Raw genomic sequence first — 20,000 nt, forward strand, 5'->3', positions numbered from 1 at the left:
TCTCTTTCATTACTCCACGAATTAATTTCCTGTCACCAAATGTTTCCAACCCATCAACTGAAGGTAAGTCCTAAAGTGGCAGAGTGAGAGCATGCTTGTGTGTGCACCAATGTGTGTTTGAGTTTATAGTTTTAAGTTTTGTCTCATTCACATTTATATTTTACATCTTACTTTGTATGTTTTTTCTTTCATTTTTGATAAAGGCATTAACTTTAAAAATGTATTTCAAATGCAGTTCTAAGCAAGGAAATAGTGATTGGATATTTTCACATCACACAGGTTGCTTGCTTGTGTGTGTACGCTTGTATAATAGTGTGTGTATGCTTATATAGTGTGTGTCTAATATATATAATGGGTGTTACAGGATTCGTCTCTGCACGCGTTTTGTCATGTGCTGAAATGTTGGTGATATTCAATAGTGGTAGAGTTGGTGGAATTAAGTAATAGTCTAACTTCAGCAGACTGACTGTTATGTAACTCAGGATGTTTCCTCTTTCTATGAGATTAAATGACCCTGAAGTTTTCAGGTAAGCACTAAGCTAAGTTACTTTTATGGATCATTTTAAACTTGGCAAATGTCCTTTGGTGAGAATCAAATTCTGTACCTTTTGCTTGTAAGGTAAGCACCTTAACTGTTATGCGAACCCCCTCCCAGCCCTTGTTGCATTAATTTTGTCTACCAAATCTAATGCCCAGCAGCAGCATGGTAGCTTGCAGTGAAGTAGCATTTGAAAGAGTCTGAGAAGGTTAAAGGAATATCCTGATTATTTTCAGTTGGTGGTAAGAAGATTCAGTAGTTTTGTTGTAGGGCTGCTGCTTAATGGAAAATGTTTCGTAGCAGAACTCGGAGGCAGACAGAGTGTGGATAAGGGATTTCTATACTTGTACATGCATGATTGCATCCTAAAATGGGGTGCTTTCTCAACAGAAAACATAGTAAGCCTCACAAGATGGCCTAGGATGGGGGTGAGGCTGGGGACTGTGTCTGAGTTGAACTATAGTTTAATACTTTGCAACAAAACTAGATTTTTTTCTCATTAGCTTTTATGAGTTTTCCTTGATTGTCAAAAAAGGCTTTAAACTGCCATAACAATTTTACAGAATTCGTCCCTGTTGCATATTCTGCAAAAAAAATATCTAGGTCCAAGAAGTTGTTAAAAATTAGTAGTTCAAAGCCATGCCAGAAACATTGGCGCACAACATGTACCTGTACTGCTGGTTATCTTGGAATGCCAGAAAGCTAGCAAAGAAGTGGGTGACTGTATGCTTAATGATACATGTTGTTTGAGTCATGGTTCTAACCTATGCTGGTACACTCTGTAGTACTTGCTGACCATTAGCTCATGTGGACATCTGCTCAGTCATGTGTCAGGAAGCTATTGAGACTTTCTAAAAAAAATATTAAGCCATTTCCCATGTAGATTTCTGGCCAAACATAATACATAGTATTAACTAAAACTGTACCTCAGCTACCACAGTCGGACAAGAACTCCAAGGTGCACCAGTAACAATCAGTGGTTTGAAATAGTTTATTTGAAATTTAGTTTAGCGCTTTCTTCTCAAACAGAGATTTCATCAGAACTAAAACTGTAAAGCAGTTACCACTTTTAAAACCTAAGCAGCAAGTGGATTGGTAGATTAAATTATATCACTTCCTTTCACTTGGTAAATCAAGTTACATCACTCCCCTTCATTTAAATGGCGCCAAACAAATGTCCAAATACTTAAGTAAGTGTATAAACATTTGTAAAGGTTGACAACTTACAACAAACAATGCATCTCAAAAGGAAGATTTAAAAATGCGTATGATTGATATACATTAATATTACTGACACAAAATACTTAAAATATCCATGCTGTGTAGTTATTAATAGTACATGGCATCCTAGATCCTACCTTTTTAAAAGCATTTGACCACAGAAAATTTGGACAGATGGTTCTTACTCAAGGTTTTTAACCCTCACCTATCAAAAAATTGAGAGCCGTTCTTGACCTCAGCCTTTTAAAACATTTGGCTGTGATAAGAAGGTTTTGTAAGTTAACCTGAGAAACCTTTTGCCCTATAATAAGCAACTATACTTGGGTGGTCATTCAGGATATGAAGACTGCATGCCTGAATATATCCATGAGAGAAGGACTTGAAAGATGCATCATATTTAAGGTAAGCTATCTGCAGTTTCATTGCAGTGTCCCTTCTTTGGATTGATTTTGGCGTCATGGAACAAAATGCTTGGCTTCAGTGTTAGCCTGTCTTGCAGTCAGTCATCAGGCGTATATCCTTATTTAGATCACTGTCTGCTGGTAGCAAATGACATGCAGCAAGTGTTGGCAGGCTACCTGTCTATCTAGGATTAACCCTAAATGCGCTGTCTTCCTAGGAGTGTCAAGTTCACAAAATGTATTAATACATAGTTTTCAACTTATTGCAGCTTTCTTCGCTCTTTTCCTGAGTCTTCGGCCTGACCGTTTTTCTTGGCTTTGGTGTTTATACATTACTGCATCCTTCTGGTGCATAATGAAGTGCCACACACAGAGAAGTCACTAGCTGCAAGAAAATTCGAATGAAGCAATATATTTCCTGATGAATCATACCTCTTTTTATTGCAGTGGTGATAAGCTGCATGCTTCACTTTAGTGATGTAAGGCCTGAATGCAGATTAAGGTCTGAAAACATCATTAAAGACTTCTAAAATTTAAAAAGTTAGTGGGCTTTCATAAGCCAGAGTTGGAGCACTAGAATGTCCTTAAGGAGTCATTTGAATGTATCCCAAAGGAAGCAAAAAGGTATTACACAGTAGAGAAACTGCGTTATTGGAGGTCTTTCTGTTTGTTGCTGCCTTTTTGACTTTTTATTGTGTAATTTTTTCACACCCATTGTTTTAATTTACAAGTAGGTGAACTGGATCACTAGTACATTTTTTCAGCTACAACTTAATTGCAATATAATGAAATCCAAAAATGCATTCAGTAAAAACCAAGAATTAAAAAATAAATACAATAACAGAAAAACAGCAGAAGGCCACATTTTCAAGTAGAAATGCAAAAATAACCAAAAAATAGCATGTCAGAAGTCATGTCATACAACTGGGAAATGCTGCTTAGTAGGGAGATGTAAACGCTGAACTTTCAAGTTGGTGGCATTTAAACAAACTATTTCTGCTTTTCTTTCACTGGCATCAGCAAACTGGGAGGAACGTTAAGTAACTTAACTATGTAGTCTAGATCCACGGTGGTGCAGCGGTAACGTTGTTGCCTCACAGCAAGAGGTTCTCCCGTTTGATTCTCGGCTGGAGTGCGGGGAGTGCCTTCTGTGTGGAGTTTGCATGTCCTCCCCGCGGTTGGGTGGGCATTCGAAAGACATGCGTAAATGGGTGTGCCTTTGTTGAAGGTTGAACGTCGAGCTGGCACCTCCGCGTTCGTCAAAATCTACTGCCAATCATTAGCAGACCGGAGTTCCGCTGTGGCGAACCCTAACGGGGAAAAGCTGAAAGACAACAACTATGCAGTCTATATCTTTGGTTTTACCAGGTGAGCTTTGTGACACAAAGCTCAGCTTTCAGTTACTGGAGTTGTAACGCTTGGTGGAGTTCTCAACAGTTGAGTACTGTACTAATGTAAATGCTCAATACTGTAATGTCGTAGCACTAATACTTTGTCAATACGTAAAAATGTTAATATCATGTCGTATACCTTCTAGGAGCAAATTTCCTCACTAGTGCAGTTGATCCTGCGAACTTCTTGTCAGGGTGAAACTTGTCTACTATGAGTAAATCCCTACATAACTCCTGACTCTGGCAAGTATTAGTTTTAATACTGTATGACATTTCCACATCTAAATTATCCAAGCCCCATAGTGGTTATAGTAAATATAAAATCATCTCAAATGAAGAGACTGCACTAGGTATCTGTTGGCTGCTTTCTCCTTAGGTAAGGATCAGAATTTCATCTTGAATACAATTACGGTTTACATTTAAGAGTTTGGGAAGGGCTAGGAAAATAACACATTATTGTTTGGGCCAAGGCACATTCTAGCAACTGATTTAATGGAAAGTATCCTGCACATTGATCTGTAAATGTAAAGATGTCATAACTTGTAAACAAGGATGTATGTGAAGATTTTAACCATGGCAAGCCTGAACAGTCCACCAGATTTAAAGAGTCTGTGATGCTGTCATCTTAGGGTTCTGGCCATAAACTAATATTTTGTTTATGGATATTTGCATCTTTAATGTTTTGCAGATCTTAGATTAGGTGTTAGCAGCTACATGAACTGTGTATTTTGATGATAGAGTAGGGAAACTTTTGCGTGAATATTTGTCTTGCTTTATAAGTTAACAGGTTTTTGACACCACAGCAGGTAGTAGGCAGTGAGAGAGTCTAGTGCATTTCTTTGACGTACATATAATACACCACTTTGCATGGTATCTAATTATAAACCTAAATTAAATAAGTCTGCAGCCTGTTGCAGGTTTCATCAGTAACCAGACAGTGGCCAAAAGTGTGAAGCAAATCATGCACTTTGTGTCTGTGGGGTAAACACCTTAACCATTATGCCAAGCTCCAGTCTTTACAGTAATTACATAGGTTCATAGGTGTGTACGAAGCTAACAAACACAAGGGCCTTTTTAAACCTAGCCATGCATCCCAAATCTCTGACGAAGTTCTGGTACCATTAAGTGTAAGCAGGGGCTTGGGAGATGAAACATTTACAAGCAGAGGCCTGGGAGATGAACTGTTTACAGGCTGCTTGTGTCCATTACAGAAATGAGTGCCAAGCCAGGATTAAATTCTGGTTTCCCATCCAATTGTCCAAATTAAACTTGAATCGGGTTAGGGAGGAACTCTTAACATGGAGGGGGAGCCTGTTCCAGATAAATCTAGTCGATATGATTGAACTACACATCATCAAGACAAAAGGGTTGAATGGTTGAAACATTGAGGCAGTCAAAACCAAACTCATTGAAGTACATTGATTGGCCAATATTTTGGACGTCATCCATTGTAGATGTGTTTTAAAGAGCTAAAACGGCATAAAATGTATGTAGGTTCTGTAGATAATACTTACTGACTTGTTTGCCAACCAGTGTACTTCGATGAGTTTGGATTTGATGACCTGAATATTTAATGCTTCAAACTTTCAATCCTTTCATCTCAGCGATGTGTAGTTCAATGTAGCGGTTGTTCAATCATATCAACTAGATCCGTTCCAGAGAAGGGGGTAGTTGGGATACATACCTGTCTTTCCAGCAAGTCCTTTTTTATGTCACAGGCAAGGTTAAGTCTTTAGAATGGGTAATTCTGGTGCTGTTTGTTCTGCAGATATGCAGGAGGTCCATCAGGGTGGGGTCTGACAAGGCCTTGTATGCCAGGCATAGATCTCCCCCCAATAGCCTGTAGGAGACAGAATTCAGGAAGAAGGCTTTGGTGTACTGTAGTAGATGGTCTAAATATATGGAAGGCATTATAGCATTGCACTGCTGGTGTGGTCCCCATGGCTTTAAACCATGTTTCAGTGACTGCACAGATGTCTGCATTCTCTAAGGTGAGGAGAGCTTGTAGGGAGTGGGGTATCTTGTTTAGACTGCTAGCATTGAGCAGTAATGCTTTGAGATTTTCTTGGTTAGATTTGTTATGTCTGATGTACTTTCTGTTTGGCATCATCTTAAAAAGGCAGTATGGGGAGGATAATGTTTTAATTAATGCTCAAAAGCCCAGAGGGGAGAGGTGCAGACCATTCCTGGCAAAGCAGCATGGTCTGATATAACAACTGCAAAAGCTGAAATAATACAAAAACGACCAGCCAGTAGTCCAAGCAAGTGTAATAAAACTAAATTCTGTCTCAGCCAAAGCCTTCAAGGAGTCATTGACCATCTCCTTCCATGCTGACAAATGTTGCACCCCCTTAGAATGACACCAGAAACTAAGCCAAATATGTAGGTCAGTCATCTTCTGTTCATGTTGTGGCATCATCCTTGGAGAAGGTAAAATGCTGCACAGTGCTAGGCTTATACCAGCTTGGGGCACTCATTCCAAGAGCTCCATGAGCTCTGTCTACATATAGCCTAGGGATGTGCGTCTCTGGTCATTTACACCCACATGGATTATGACTGAGTCATACTGGTACTTGTGGTCCAATGACCTGAGTGCATGCATAATGTGGAGGATCCCGGTCCCTGATAAGCAACTGACCGTAACTTTCTCCCTACTTAACCTGGTGACAGGGACATCAGTGTGTCTCTCACTGGAGTCTCCAATGAAGAGAATGTAGGACTGTGTGGTGACTTGCTTTATGTGCTTAGAAGTAGAGGCTCCATGAGATATGCGTGTTTTGAAAGGGTGCATTCGAGACTGCTGAGGGTATTTGTTATGTGTACTTCATCTAGGAGGTTTTTGGGGTTTAAAATGTTACATTTAAGTGCCTCAGCTTATCTAGGTCTGTGTTTTTGCTTTGAACTCTGTGTGATAAGTGCATCATGTGTATTACTAACAACTTGACTGACATTAGAAGTGCTTTTATGCAAGAGCTTTGCCTCCAGTGATATTGTGTAAGTACATCTCTCACATACATTATCAGTTTGAGAATTAGCTGGTTGTCAGTAAACATGAGGAATTTCTACATTGCTCAGGATGTCCATATCCACCAGGCTGGGAATGGAGATACTGGGAAAGTTCATATCCATGACAACAAGCCCTATTTTATTCATTAGACGGTTGTGGTGAGAATATAAAGTAATGTCAGAAATATGGTAAGCAACTTTGAGGGCTGGGCTTGTCACTGCATAGTAGTCGCCCTGTGTGCCACAAGGTATTGTTGACCTTTCAAGGGTGCTTTTATATGAAAAATGTCAACTCTGCGTGTCTCTGTACAAGGTACTGCCAAACACGAGGGGAAACTACTAAAGTAGACCCTGATGATTTATGAATGAAGTATTTATGGAGATGTTCTGAACTTAGGTTAGACAACAGCTAATCAAGCAGTACTTGGTGAAAAGAAAGAATTGGATTTGTCAAGAATGATGGAAAGAAGGGATTTGTCTGACTGGCTACTGCTAGTGCTGGTCTCACCACAGCTTCACGCTGCTGTGATGCAATGACCCATTTGCTTTTTCTGTAACTGGAAGCAAAGCAGTAGCACCATTCCCAAGGTGAGAGTCGGGCCACATGCCCTTTGGTGGTAAACAGTTTTTTCCTAGGTGATCTATAGGCTTTTGTAGCCTTTTCCTGGTAGGTGACTTGAACAGCAACCAGACCAATCAGGAAAGTGCCACAGAGACACTGACTGCCCAATCACAGAGAGTCAGGAATCCATGCTCTCTGCTCCTTCTCTCATCAGAAGCAAAATGTATGCACAAATTCAAAGCTGGCACCTACCATATTAAGTCTAGCTTGATTGCCAGATATAGTCTTGGTTTTACTAGGGTGCATGTTTCTGTTGTAGACAGAGATGGACCAGATTATTCCTCAGGCTGTCAAAGATCACACAGTGTAACCTATTTAAAATCCACATAACCACATCACTGTCGTATAGCAGTTTCTGTGTAGAAGCTTAAATCTGAGTGCAATGAGAAAATGTTTGCAAAGTGAAATCCCTAATACTGAACTTTGTGGTACTGCCTGTCTTAATGTATTGTAACTGATTGTTTTAGGCCTGAGGACACTCTTGGGAATCTCTTGCTGGAGATAGCTAGCAAAGCAGGATGACAGTTAAGCCACAAAGTGCAAGTTTAAATGGCATCATTGAATGATTCACCAAATTATATGCTTTTACATGGTCCCCAATTCCACTCTATTGAGTTCACCATCGATTTGAAAATGAATGAGTGGGAGTAGGGCAGTGGAAGGTCTGTGGCCTTTATAAAAAACATGCTGTTACTCACTTATCAGGACATGGGCTTCTGCGTGGGACTTTAATTGCAGTGTTACAGCCTTTTCCTCTGTTTGGGGTAAAGGAGTAAGCCATGAGATTTACCAGTAATCCTCATTATTGGCTTTGGATCCCTTTTTAGGTGGAGAAATCTCACAAGCCATCCTCCAAGCTTCAGGGAAAAATTCCAGATTTAAGGGAAGTCCACCTGTCCATCTTAATTTGTGCTAACCTAATCCATTTCCTGCCTTTAACCTGCACACGATCCTATGAAAACCCTTTTTTCCTAACAGTACTATTCATACAAATTAGGTATGAAAGTGTGTGTTTTCTATTAAGGTGACTATTTGATGTTCATCGTGTTTCACTGTTGCAGTCATTACACTTGGGTTATCCTGCTGGCAGGCTACCCACAGTCGGCCTGAATTCCAAAGTCCTGTTCCGGCGTCAGTTGCTGTCGCCTCTTCCCTGACATCAGTGCGTCAGGGGTATAAAAGATGCAACCGATGCCATTTTCCCCAGTCTTTCTTGCCGCGCGGTGCCAAAAGCAAAAGCAGTTTGCAAGTGCCGGTCAGCAGACTCTTGAGATTTTCGAAATCGAATTTCAGATCCAAAGTCTTCACTAAAGCTAAGTACCCCGTTGGGGAAACTTTTTTCTTGCTCCAGACCGATGTCAGAAAACGTTAACAATTGTATTTCTTGTGGGAAGCAAATACCTCATAAGGATTTTCACTCTTACTGTATTCCTTGCCTAGGCCCTGACCACAACGTTGCTAGCTGTCGGTTTTGTGCTAGATTTAACTAACGCATTATTAAGCGTCGGTACGATTTTGCCTTTCATTACTTTGGCCGAAGATTTAATTATGTAATGCCATCAGAGCAGCTGACAACCGGAGTTTATAAAAAACGAAAAGGAAAAGGACAGGCATCCGAGGTTCAAAACCGACGACGAGTCCTCCACTAGGCTAGTCGCCGGTTCTCAGTGAGGCACTTTCGCAGCCCCTGATGCCCGCTACCTCAGAGCCACAGGCCGCTTCCGACTCCTATGTGGAGCCAACTAGGCCTCTGGATACTCAAGGTATCGGACACTCTGAAACTATTCCCTCAGATGGGTCCGGAGCCGCTGAGCAGGCATCGGCTTCTGAGGGTGTTTTCAGACCTACATAGTTATATGTCAAGCCAACCTCAGCTTCAAAGGCAAAGACTAAAACAGCTTTAAAGACAAAGAAACAAGTACAGCATTCTCCTGGACAGACTTCCATGCCTAAGAAACAGATGCTCAAAATGGCCGAAGACCTAATTACTTTGATCAGGGGTTCCCATCCCCCTCCTGATAAGAGGCCTAGGCAAGAAACAGAATATGACTCTTCTGATCAGGTTTCCATTTCCTCTGATTCCTCTTCTGAACAGGGATACTCTCTTCCTCCCTATGAGGACTCTGATGCTGAAGAATCTATTCCTTCAGCCTCTCCTCCTGAGGATTATTCTTTTGGGGAAACCCTGCATACCATGAGGGAGCATTTTCACTGGGAGAGCCAAGATTACTCAGAATCTAAGAAAAGGCTCAGAGATTTTCTTTTACTACCTCAGCACAGACCTCTTGCTATTCCGCCTGTTCTAGACATTGTAGATGATGTATTTTCAGAGTCCAGCCTGTCTCCTGACTCTTTACCCCCTGCACCTGTTAAGCCAGACAGATACTACAGGGTTCCAGATTCTCATAAATGTCTATATAAAAACCCTGCTGCTGACCCAGAAACTATTTCTCAGGGTCCCAAAGGGGTCAAGGCTTCCACTACAAAAAACTCTGTCCCCTCTGATAGAGATTCTAGGGCACTGGACAGATGGGGAAAAAGTTTACACTTCTGCTACCTTGGTTGTAAGAGCTTTAAATTGTCAGTTTCATATGCTTAAATATCAGCAATACTTAGTCACTGTTAAAACAGAAAATGTTGACAAATTCAGAAGGTTCTGATAACAAGGAAATGCAGGAATTATCGCATGCAGTTGAACAAGTGGGAAAGCATACTTTGCAATGTCGTTTTGATTCACTGGAGGCCTCTTGCAGGGCCGCTGTTACGGGTTCTGTCATTAGAAGGCATGCTTGGTTAAAAGAACAGAATCTGCCTGATCATGTTAAAGCAAAATTATTGGATGCTCCATTACAGCATGATACTTTGCTTGGTGTTAAGGCAGAAGAGGTTTTGAAGAAAATGGAGGATAAAGCGAAATCTATGCAGACACTTAAGGATTTCCTGCAGGTACAGCCACCCAGATTTAGCAGGAACTGGCCTTCTAATAATTGGTCCTTTCCAGTGTCACTCAGGCCACAAAGAGTAGAGGCAGATCACAGCCCCAAGGCTCATACAGGTCTAAACAATGGGGTGCTTCTACCTTCAAAAGCGAAGACAAATCACAGCCATTTAGGAAACAGTCCCAATGACTTCCCTTTGCCAATGCCAAGCACTTTTCTTTTGGCAGTGTCTTTAGGGGGAAAACTAGCACTTTTTTCACAAAATTGGCGCATGATCACCCAGGACAAATGGGTCTTGAATATAGTGTCTCAGGGCTACAGGTTCCACTTTCACACTCTTCCAAAGACAAAAGGTATGCCAGACAATCAATGGGGAGAGGCACAAAAGCAAATTTCATCCCTCATGGATATGAGGGCTATTCAGTGAGTACCACAGCAAGAACAGGGACAAGGATTTTACTCAAGACTTTTCTTGGTACCCAGAAAGGACAAAGCCTGGAGACCAATAGTGGACCTGTCTATTCTAAACACTTTTCTGGACATTCCAAAATTCAAAATGTTGACTCTGCAGCAGCTTCTGCCCATGCTGGGCAAAAAGGTTTGGCTGGTAACTTTGGACCTCAAGGAGGCATACCTGCATGTCCCAATCAGACAGTCTTGCAGAAGATACCTCAGATTCATAGCTGGCTCAATGCACTGCCAATTCTCTGCACTGCCCTTTGGCTTATCTACTGCGCCCAGGGTCTTCACAAAATGCCTGGCACCAGTAATTGCATTTTGCAGACAAAGAGGAATCCAAATATATCCTTACATTGACGATTGCCTTATTCAAGCAGAAAACAAGGACATTCTACTGAAACATCTGGCGTTTGTAAAAAGATTACTAATTTGCCTAGGGTACACAGTGAACGAAAAGAAATCAAAACTGGTACCCTCTCAAGAGATAATATTCCTGGGTGCAAGCTTAAATACAACTGCCCATATGGCTTATCTCACGCCAGACAAACAAGGCAACTGACTTCTTACTTTGAAATGATGGCAACAAAGACCCAGTTATCTGCAAGAAAAATTCTGCAGGCTTTGGGCTTCATGGCATCCTGCATTCTGCTAATTCCATATGCAAGACTGCATATGAGGAAACTACAATGGTATCTAAAAAGTGTTTGGACCCAACATTGCCACAGCCTGGAAACATTAATTACCCTCATTCCCTGCCTGCAACAGGAGTTTCAATGGTGGGCACAGGCCTGTCACCACAACAGGGGACAGCCATTCATTCTACCCACAGCCAGGCACACACTAACAACAGATACATCAGATTATGCCTGGGGGGCCCACATGACAGGAAAATGTATTCAGGGCACATGGCCCGCAATCCAAATGCATCTTCATATCAATCAAAAAGAGATGCTAGCTGTACAGAATGCCCTGACAGCCTTCAAGGATCCACTTCATCCAGGACAATTGCTGATAAAGACGGACAGTACTACAGTCATGTGGTACATAAACAAGCAGGGAGGCACACATTCCTACCCCCTCTGTAGACAAGCCATGACTTTGTGGAACACAGCAATGACTTATCAAGTACACCTGCAAGCACAATTCCTGCCAGGAAAGACAAATACTCTGGCAGACGAACTAAGCAGAAACCTCATGGATCTTCACGAGTGGAAACTAGATCCACAAACCTTCAGCATGATAACAAGGAGATGGGGATGCCCAGACATAGATCTATTTGCCTTCCCCCACAACTGCAAATTACAGAGATTCTGCATACGCTCTTATCACAAACAAGCATGGAAAGTGGATGCCCTGTCATTCAGCTGGAAAACCCTTACAGTATATGCCTTTCCTCCACTGCCTCTCCTCCCCAAGGTACTCCTAAAGGTCAGACAAGAGAAGCCAAAAATGATACTGATTGCCCCAGACTGGCCACGCCAGCACTGCTACCCAATCCTAAAGAGTCCTATAAATCCTAATCCTAATCCTAATTAGAATCCTAAAATCCTAAATCGCAAAGACTCTGATGCGGAGGAGTCCATCCCTTCTGTATCCCCCCCTGAGGATTACTCATTTGGGGAAACTTTGCATACCTTAAGGGAACACTTCCACTGGGAAGGCCAAGATTATTCAGATTCCAAGAAAAGGCTTAGGGAATTTCTCTTGCTACCTCAATACAGGCCTCTGGCTATACCTCCTGTCTTGGACATCCTAGATGATGTTTACTCGGAAGCCTGCCTTAACCCGGACTCTCTACCTCCAGCTCCAGTTAAGCCTGACAGGTACTACAGGGTTCCTGACTCACACCAATTTCTATACAAAAGTCATGCTGCTGACCCAGAAACCATCTCACAGGGCCCCAAGGGAGTTAAGGCCTCCACTGTTAAAAATTCATTACCTTCCGAGAGAGATTCCAGATCCTTAGAAAGGTGGGGAAAAAAGGTATATACCTTGGCTATCTTAACCATGAGGGCCTTAAACTGTCAGTTCCATATGCTAAAATACCAACAGTTTTTGTTATCACAATTGAAAAGTAAAATGTCACAATCTGAACAACCAGACTTGAAGGAGTTGCAGGATTTGATGCATAGTGCAGAACAAGTGGGTAAGCATACCTAACAATGTGGTTTTGATACTCTAGAGGCCTCATGTAGAGCTGCTGTTACAGGATCAGTCATACTTGGGCATGCCTGGCTCAAGGAACAAGCCTTGCCTGATCATGTTAAAGTTAAATTACTGGACGCCCCTCTTCAAAAGGATGTACTATTTGGTGTTAATGCTGAGGAGGTATTAAGGAAAATGGAGGAAAAGGCTAAATCAATGCAAACTGTGAAAGATTTTCTACAGGTACAACCCCCCACGTTTTAGTAGAAATTGGCCTTCCAAAAACTGGTTCTTTCCTGCCACGGACAGACCCCAAAGAGGCAGATACAGGCGCCCGAGGGGCAGAGGACAATCCCAAGGATCGTTTAGAGGCAGACAATGGCAAGCTCCTACACAAAGAGGTGGTGAGGATAACTCGCAATCTTTCAGAAAGCAAACCCAATGACTTTCCCCTTTGCATGCCAAGCAAGTCTCAAATGGCAGCCCCCTTAGGAGGAAAGCTGGCATTATTTTCAAAAAATTGGCATATTGTCACAAAGGACAAATGGATCCTGAACATTATAAACAGAGGCTACAAATTCCATTTTCACACCCTTCCAAAAATGAGAGGCATGCCAAACCTGCCACACAATCAAAGGGCAGAGGCACAAAGGCAAATTACAGATCTCATAAACATGAAAGCTATTCAAGAGGTACCTACGCACGAACAAGGTCAAGGTTTTTATTGCAGGCTATTTCTGGTACCAAGGAAGGGAAAAGATTGGAGATCTATTTTGGACCTATCCATCCTAAGCACATTTCTACTCATATCAAAACTCAAGATGCTCACTCTACAGCAACTTCTTCCCATGCTGGGCAATGAGTCTTGGCTGGTAACATTGGACCTCAAGGAGGCATACCTGCATGTCCCAATCAGACAAAATTGCAGAAGGTACCTCAGATTTCTTGCAGGTTCAACCCATTATCAATTCTCTGCATTTCCCTTTGGCTTATCTACTGCGCCCAGAGTATTCACGAAATGCCTGGCATCAGTAATTGCCTACTGCAGACTTCAAGGGATACAAATATACCCCTATTTGGACGACTGCCTGATCCAAGCGGACAGCAAGCACATTCTTCTGAAACATCTGGCTTATGTAATAATGTTGTTGAACTATCTGGGATACACAGTCAACAAAAAGAAATCAAGGCTAATACCCTCTCGGAAGATAAATTTCCTGGGTGCCAATTTGGACACAAACACCCAGATGGCCTACCTCACGCCAGAGAAGCAGGGGCAACTAATTCAATACTTCAGAGCACTAGCAAATTGCACCAGGCTGACTGCAAGAAAAATCCTGCAGGCTCTGGGATTCATGGCATCTTGCATCTTACTAATCCCATGTGCAAAGCTGCATATGAGGAAACTACAAATGGTACCTGAAAAACATATGGTCTCAACACAGCCACAGTTTGGAAACAATAATACCACTAATTCCATGTCTGCAAAAGGAATTTCTGTGGTGGGCTCAAGCATGTCAAACAAACACAGGTCTTCCATTCAGCAAGCCTCAAGCAAATCAAGTCATCACAACAGACGCCTCGGACTACGCCTGGGGCACATGACAGATCGGTGCATTCAGGGCAAATGGTCCCAAAAAGAAAAGCACCTTCACATCAATCAAAATGAAATGCTAGCAGTAATAAATGCTATAATAGCTTTCACGGACCTTCTACAACCAGGTCAACTATTGATAAGAACGGACAACACCACAGTTATGTGGTACATAAACAAACAGGGAGGAACACATTCTTACCCCCCTATGCAGACTGGCCATGTCACTTTGGAACATGGCCATGGACTTACAAATGGAACTACAAGCACAGTACTTGCCAGGCAAGGAAAACACGCTGGCAGACAACCTAAGCAGGAATATGACAGATCCACACGAATGGAAATTGCATCCAAAAGTTTTTACAGAAATAATCCAAGAATGGGGAAGGCCAGACATAGATCTCTTTGCCTCCCACAAAAGTCACCAATTGACAAAATTCTGCTCAAGGATTTTCCATCCAAAGGCCTGGAGAGTGGACGCTCTCTCTTTCATTTGGACATCAATGACAGTTTATGCCTTCCCACCTCTTCCTCTGCTGCCCAAAGTTCTACTGAAAACCAGAGGAGACAGACCAAAGATGATTCTCATTGCTCCGGACTGGCCAAGGCAACACTGGTACCCACTCCTGAGGAGCCTGACACATTCCCCACCATGGACCCTGCCTCTAATGCCTCTTCTTCTGACTCAGCACTGCTTCAAAACTCTTCACAGCCAGCTAAAAACACTCAATCTAGCCGCATGGAAGATTCCTTAGCATCACAACAGGCCCTACTCTCCAAGGAGGTGCAGGATGTCATTTTGGAGGCCAGAAGGCCATCAACTAGAAAAGCTTACTCTGCAAAATGGAAACGGTTTTGTGTCTGGAATGAGGAAAAAGGGCCAGGATCCTGGAAAACTGAATTTACCTCAAATACTACAATATTTGGCTGAGCTGCTAAGCAATGGACTTTCATTCTCCTCCATCAAAATCCATGCCTCAGCCATTTCCGCAGAATACAACACTGATCCACCTTTATTCTCTCACCCTCTCTTAAGACAGTTCCTCAGAGGGGCTAAGAATCTAAGACCTCCAAGGAAACAACTAATACCTGCTTGGGATCTTAATTTCATTCTGGAAAAACTGACCTTGCCTCCCTTTGAGCCAGCTGCCTCATCAGATTTGCAATATTTGTCCTGGAAAACTGCTTTCCTTCTGGCTATCACCTCAGCTCGTAGAGTTTCAGAACTACAGGCTCTCATGGCTGTCCAGCCTTTTATCATCTTCTATCAGGACAGAGTTTCCTTACGAACCAACCCGTCCTTTTATGCCTAAAGTGGTATCCAGGGTAGCTTTAAATCAGGCCATACATTTACCTACTTTTTATCCTAATCCTCAAAACAAAGGGGAGAGATTGCTACATTCCTTGGACATCCACAGACAACTGTGTTATTATTTGGACAGAACAAAGCCTTTCAGAAAATCAGAACAGCTCTTTGTGTCCTATGCTGTAGGAGCTCAAGGAAAGCCAATTTCCAAACAGACAATCTCAAAATGGATAGCCCACTGCATACGCTTTTGCTATTCCTTTCATGGCAAAACTGTACCTACAGGCATTAGAACTCATTCCACCATGGCCACAGCCACCTCTGCAGCTTTCCTCAGAGGAGTTCCTACCAAGGATATTTTGGAAGCAGCCACTTGGAGTTGTGTGCATACCTTCTCCAAGCACTACAACCTACCATTATACTCCAAATCTAGAGCAGGCTTTGCCACTGCAGTCTTGCAGGGCATTTGGCTCCTCCAAGTTCCGCCTAGTGCCTACCACCCCTTTCTTAGCTTTGGGATTCTACCCATCTGTTATGACTGCAGCTGTATGCACGATGAACATAGTACAGTTTTGTACCTACCATAAATGTAGATGTTCGAGTGCTAATACAGCTGCAGTCTAGGTTTCCCTCCCTCCTTCCCCTCTTGGGACAGGCCTATAGGCTAACACATCCTCATACAACCTGATTGGGGTATTCATTTATGATGCATTTGCTTGCAACTACTGTATTTTGATTATATTGCACTGCATTATTACACAAATTTATGTATTGCCTTCCTTCTGGGGGCACCTGACATCTGGGGCAAGAAAAACTGAAGAAAATGGCGTTGGCTGGTTCCTTTATACCCCTGTTCCACTGACGTCAGGGAAGAAGCGACGACAACCGACGCCGGACCTAGACTTTGGAATTCGGCCGACCGAGGACCCGCCTGACTGCAGCTGTATTAGCACTCGAACATCTACATTTATGGTAGGTACAAAACTGTACTTTCTGCAGGGCCTCATAGCCACTCCTAATTCTATTTAGGCCCAGCCACCCAACCTCAGCTTTGGGATTCAACCCAAGTGTAATGACTGCAACAGTGAAACACGATGAGCATAGTACAGTTGTGTACCTACCATAAATGTAGATGTTCGAGTGTATTCACTGTTGCAGTCCAGGTTACCCTCCCACCATCCCCCTTTCATTGCTGGGACTTATCTGTACTTCTGTATTCTATACAACCTATGTGGTGTATTTGCTTGTAGATGAAGGTAATATTTATGTTACTGCATGCCTTTTTATGAGCAGAATTTTTAGCCTACCCTATTGGGGGCACTTGACATCTGGGGCAAGCAAAACTGAAGAAAATGGCATCGGCTGCATCTTTTACACCCCTGACTCACTGACGTCAGGGAAGAGGCGACAGCAACCGGAACAGGACTTTGGAATTCAGGCCGACTGCGGGTAGCCTGCCAGCAGGATAACCCAAGTGTAATGACTGCAACAGTGAATCCACTCGAACATCTACATTTATGGTAGGTACACAACTGTACTTTTCCTTTCTTGAGCTTTTCAATTGGTTTTGTTTCAATATTTTGAGTGTTGGATAATTGTGGTGTTGATATGTATATTTGGATAATTGTGGTGTTGATATGTAGATTTAGACAGTGTGTGCCTAGCTTTCTGGAAGTAGATATTTACCATTGCACCTTGTGTGTGTCTGTGTGTGTGTGTGTCTGTCTGTGTCTGTGTTTATAGATATATAAAAAGTGTGTGTTTAAAATGTGTTTACTAGGCTAATGGCCACAACGGCATTTTTTAAGCCTAGCCATGCATCCCAAATCTCTGACAAGTTCTGATACCCCTGATAATTGTAAGCATGGGTCTGGGAGATGAACCATTTACAGGTTACCTGTGTCCATTAGAGACACTGGTGCCAAACCAGGGATGAATTTCCAGCTTCCCATCCAGTTGTCCAAGTTGCACTTGAATGGGGAGCCTGTTCCATAGACAGGGTAGTCTTCTGGGATACATATCTCACTCTCTCTCTCCAGCAGGTCCAATTTATATCACAGGCAATGTTTAAGTCTTTAGAACGGGTAATTCTGGTATCGTTTGTTTTGTGGATATGCAGAAGGTCCATCAGAGTGGGGTCTGACAATGCCCTGTATGCCAGACATAGATCTCCCCTCAAAAGCCTGTAGGAGACAGAATACAGGGATAGGGCCTTGAGGCGGTCTACATAGGACGTTTTTCTTATGCTTTTCTTGTAGTGAGGGACCTCTGTGGACATTACAGTTGTTGGATATGTCTGGATTAGGTACATACCAAAGGGGGCATTGTACTTGATAGGTCTAATGAATGCCGAATACAGTGGAACAGTGACTTCCTTGGACTTGGATGCCATACCTTTGTTTATAAGTTGCGCAACATAGAATGATTTCCTCACCACTGTAGACAAGTTTATGGTCAAAGGCTAGATTACTAAGTATGTGTGTCTCTTAAGTCCCTGACTAATGGGTCAACTCTAAGGGGTGTGCTGTCAATGTGATAGCTACCAGGGATGGATGACTTCCCAGAGGATACTGTTATGCATTTATTGGCATTTAGTTTTAGTCCATGGCTCTGACACCAGCTGTTTATTGAAGTACATTTGTGTCAGTGTGAGATTCACTGACCGCTCTAATTTGCAGTCATCTGCAAATTAGCCTGCCAGAGACCACTGACATTGACCTTGACTTCTGAGAAGTAAATGCAAAAAAGTAGCGGTCCAAGGACTGATCCATAAGTGACTCCACTTGTGACTGGCCTCTTTGTAGAGGTGGACTTGCCAATTCTAACTTCCTGGGTCCTGTCTGAGCCGGTTGGCTATCCAATGGGTGACGTACGGGTTTGTACCTAACCTCTTGAGTTTGGTAACCAATGCCTGAGTAGGGTATTGTGTCAAATGTCTTGGCTAGGTCAAGATAGGCAGTGTAAACGATTTTGCCCTCATCCATTGCTTTGGTGACCTTCTCAAAGAAGTCCACTAGGTTGAGTAGGCATGATCTGCCCTTAATGAAACCAAACTGGGTTGGGTCCATTGTCTGGAGGTTTACTATATCTCTGTTGATCATCTCCATGATGATTCTTTCCGTGACTTTACATATAAGACTAGTGAGACTTATGGGTCTGTAGATGGCCCACCTTTGTGCAGCAGGATGACTGTTGCCTTTCTCCATTCATGAGGCACGAAGCCAGTTTTGGAAGCTACAGTTTAAATAGTAATTCCAGAAGCCCTGATGGATCATGTTTCATGCTGTTTAGAAGGCATCCTGGGATGTTGTCTGGGGCCACTGATGCACTGTTCTTGGTCTTAGAGAGAGCTTTAAGGACCTGCTCCCTAGTGATAGTAGGGGGGAGTTATATTTGGGGATATTTCCTGAGGGAAGGATGAGGGGGAGAGAGGGGTAAAGTTGGAGCAGAGTTTATCAGCCAGGAGGTTTGCTGTATCTTCTAGCTCAGTATAGGTAGCTCCATTTACAATGAGCTCTGCATGCAATTGTGTATTGCCTTTGAGGTTGCGAACATAGCTAAAGAATGCATTGTGGTTGTCATTGGCCTGGGAGGCCAAACTTGCATCAAATTTGGCTTTGGTAGACTTTTTCCTCTGAGTTGTTTAATTTGATGAGAATGCTTTTATCCTGCTGGATGCTGCATCTCCTAATTTTTGCCATGATTTTCTTCCTGTTCTACAGCCTATTGATTTTATGATTCCACCAGGGTGGCTTGTTTGAGTTAGTTCTGTACTTCCTCCTCCTGGTGGATACAGCTGCCTCTATGCAGCCATTAACATGCTTGTACAGGGTTAGGCAGCAGTGTTCTCAGGGTTTAGGGGGGCTTGACATTTTGCCAGGCTCCCACTTAATAGCAGAAGGCTAGCTTTAGAATAGTTCCTGAATATTCCAGATTTAGCTGGGGGTCCAGGTTTTATTTTTACTTCAAAGGAGACCATTTTGTGGTCCGGCCTTACCAGGAAAGGCATTACAGTAGGGGGTGTGCAGCAGTCTCCCATATTACTGAGGACCAGATCCAGTTTGGTTGCACCCCTAGTTGGTGTATTGACCATCTGGTCCAGGGAATTTGTGTTCACAAAATCCAGGAATCTCTGTGCATGTACGTTTGGTGTCATATAGGATTCCCAGTTAATAGTGGAGTAATTAAAGTCACTTATGAATATGGTATTAGGTTGAATGGTTCGTGTTTCTAATACATTTAAGTACATGGTATGGGTTTCCTGGGTCATAGAGGCGGATCTATAACTTGCAAGGAAGTGGTGTTGGATTTTACCTATGGTGATTTGAACATGGAGCAGCTCAAGTGCATTGTCCTGTTTGATCATCCTTGAAGTATA

The 20,000-nt window shown here is 42.6% G+C and overlaps 1 protein-coding gene across 1 annotated transcript in view; it reads left to right on the forward strand.

Moving 5' to 3' along the window:
* UBXN8 (UBX domain protein 8) overlaps positions 1 to 20,000 on the forward strand; it is a 399,557-nt gene that overhangs the window by 102,028 nt on the left and 277,529 nt on the right. Inside the window, exon 3 of the mRNA XM_044059156.1 lies at positions 1 to 63. This exon is cut by the window's left edge and continues 66 nt beyond it. Within this exon, the coding sequence (XP_043915091.1) occupies positions 1 to 63 (63 nt within the window). The remainder of the gene's footprint in view (positions 64 to 20,000) is intronic.

The sequence above is a fragment of the Protopterus annectens genome, chromosome 17.part0 (assembly GCF_019279795.1).
Source record: "Protopterus annectens isolate FY-2018-M chromosome 17.part0, PAN1.0, whole genome shotgun sequence".
NCBI lineage: Eukaryota > Metazoa > Chordata > Ceratodontiformes > Protopteridae > Protopterus > Protopterus annectens.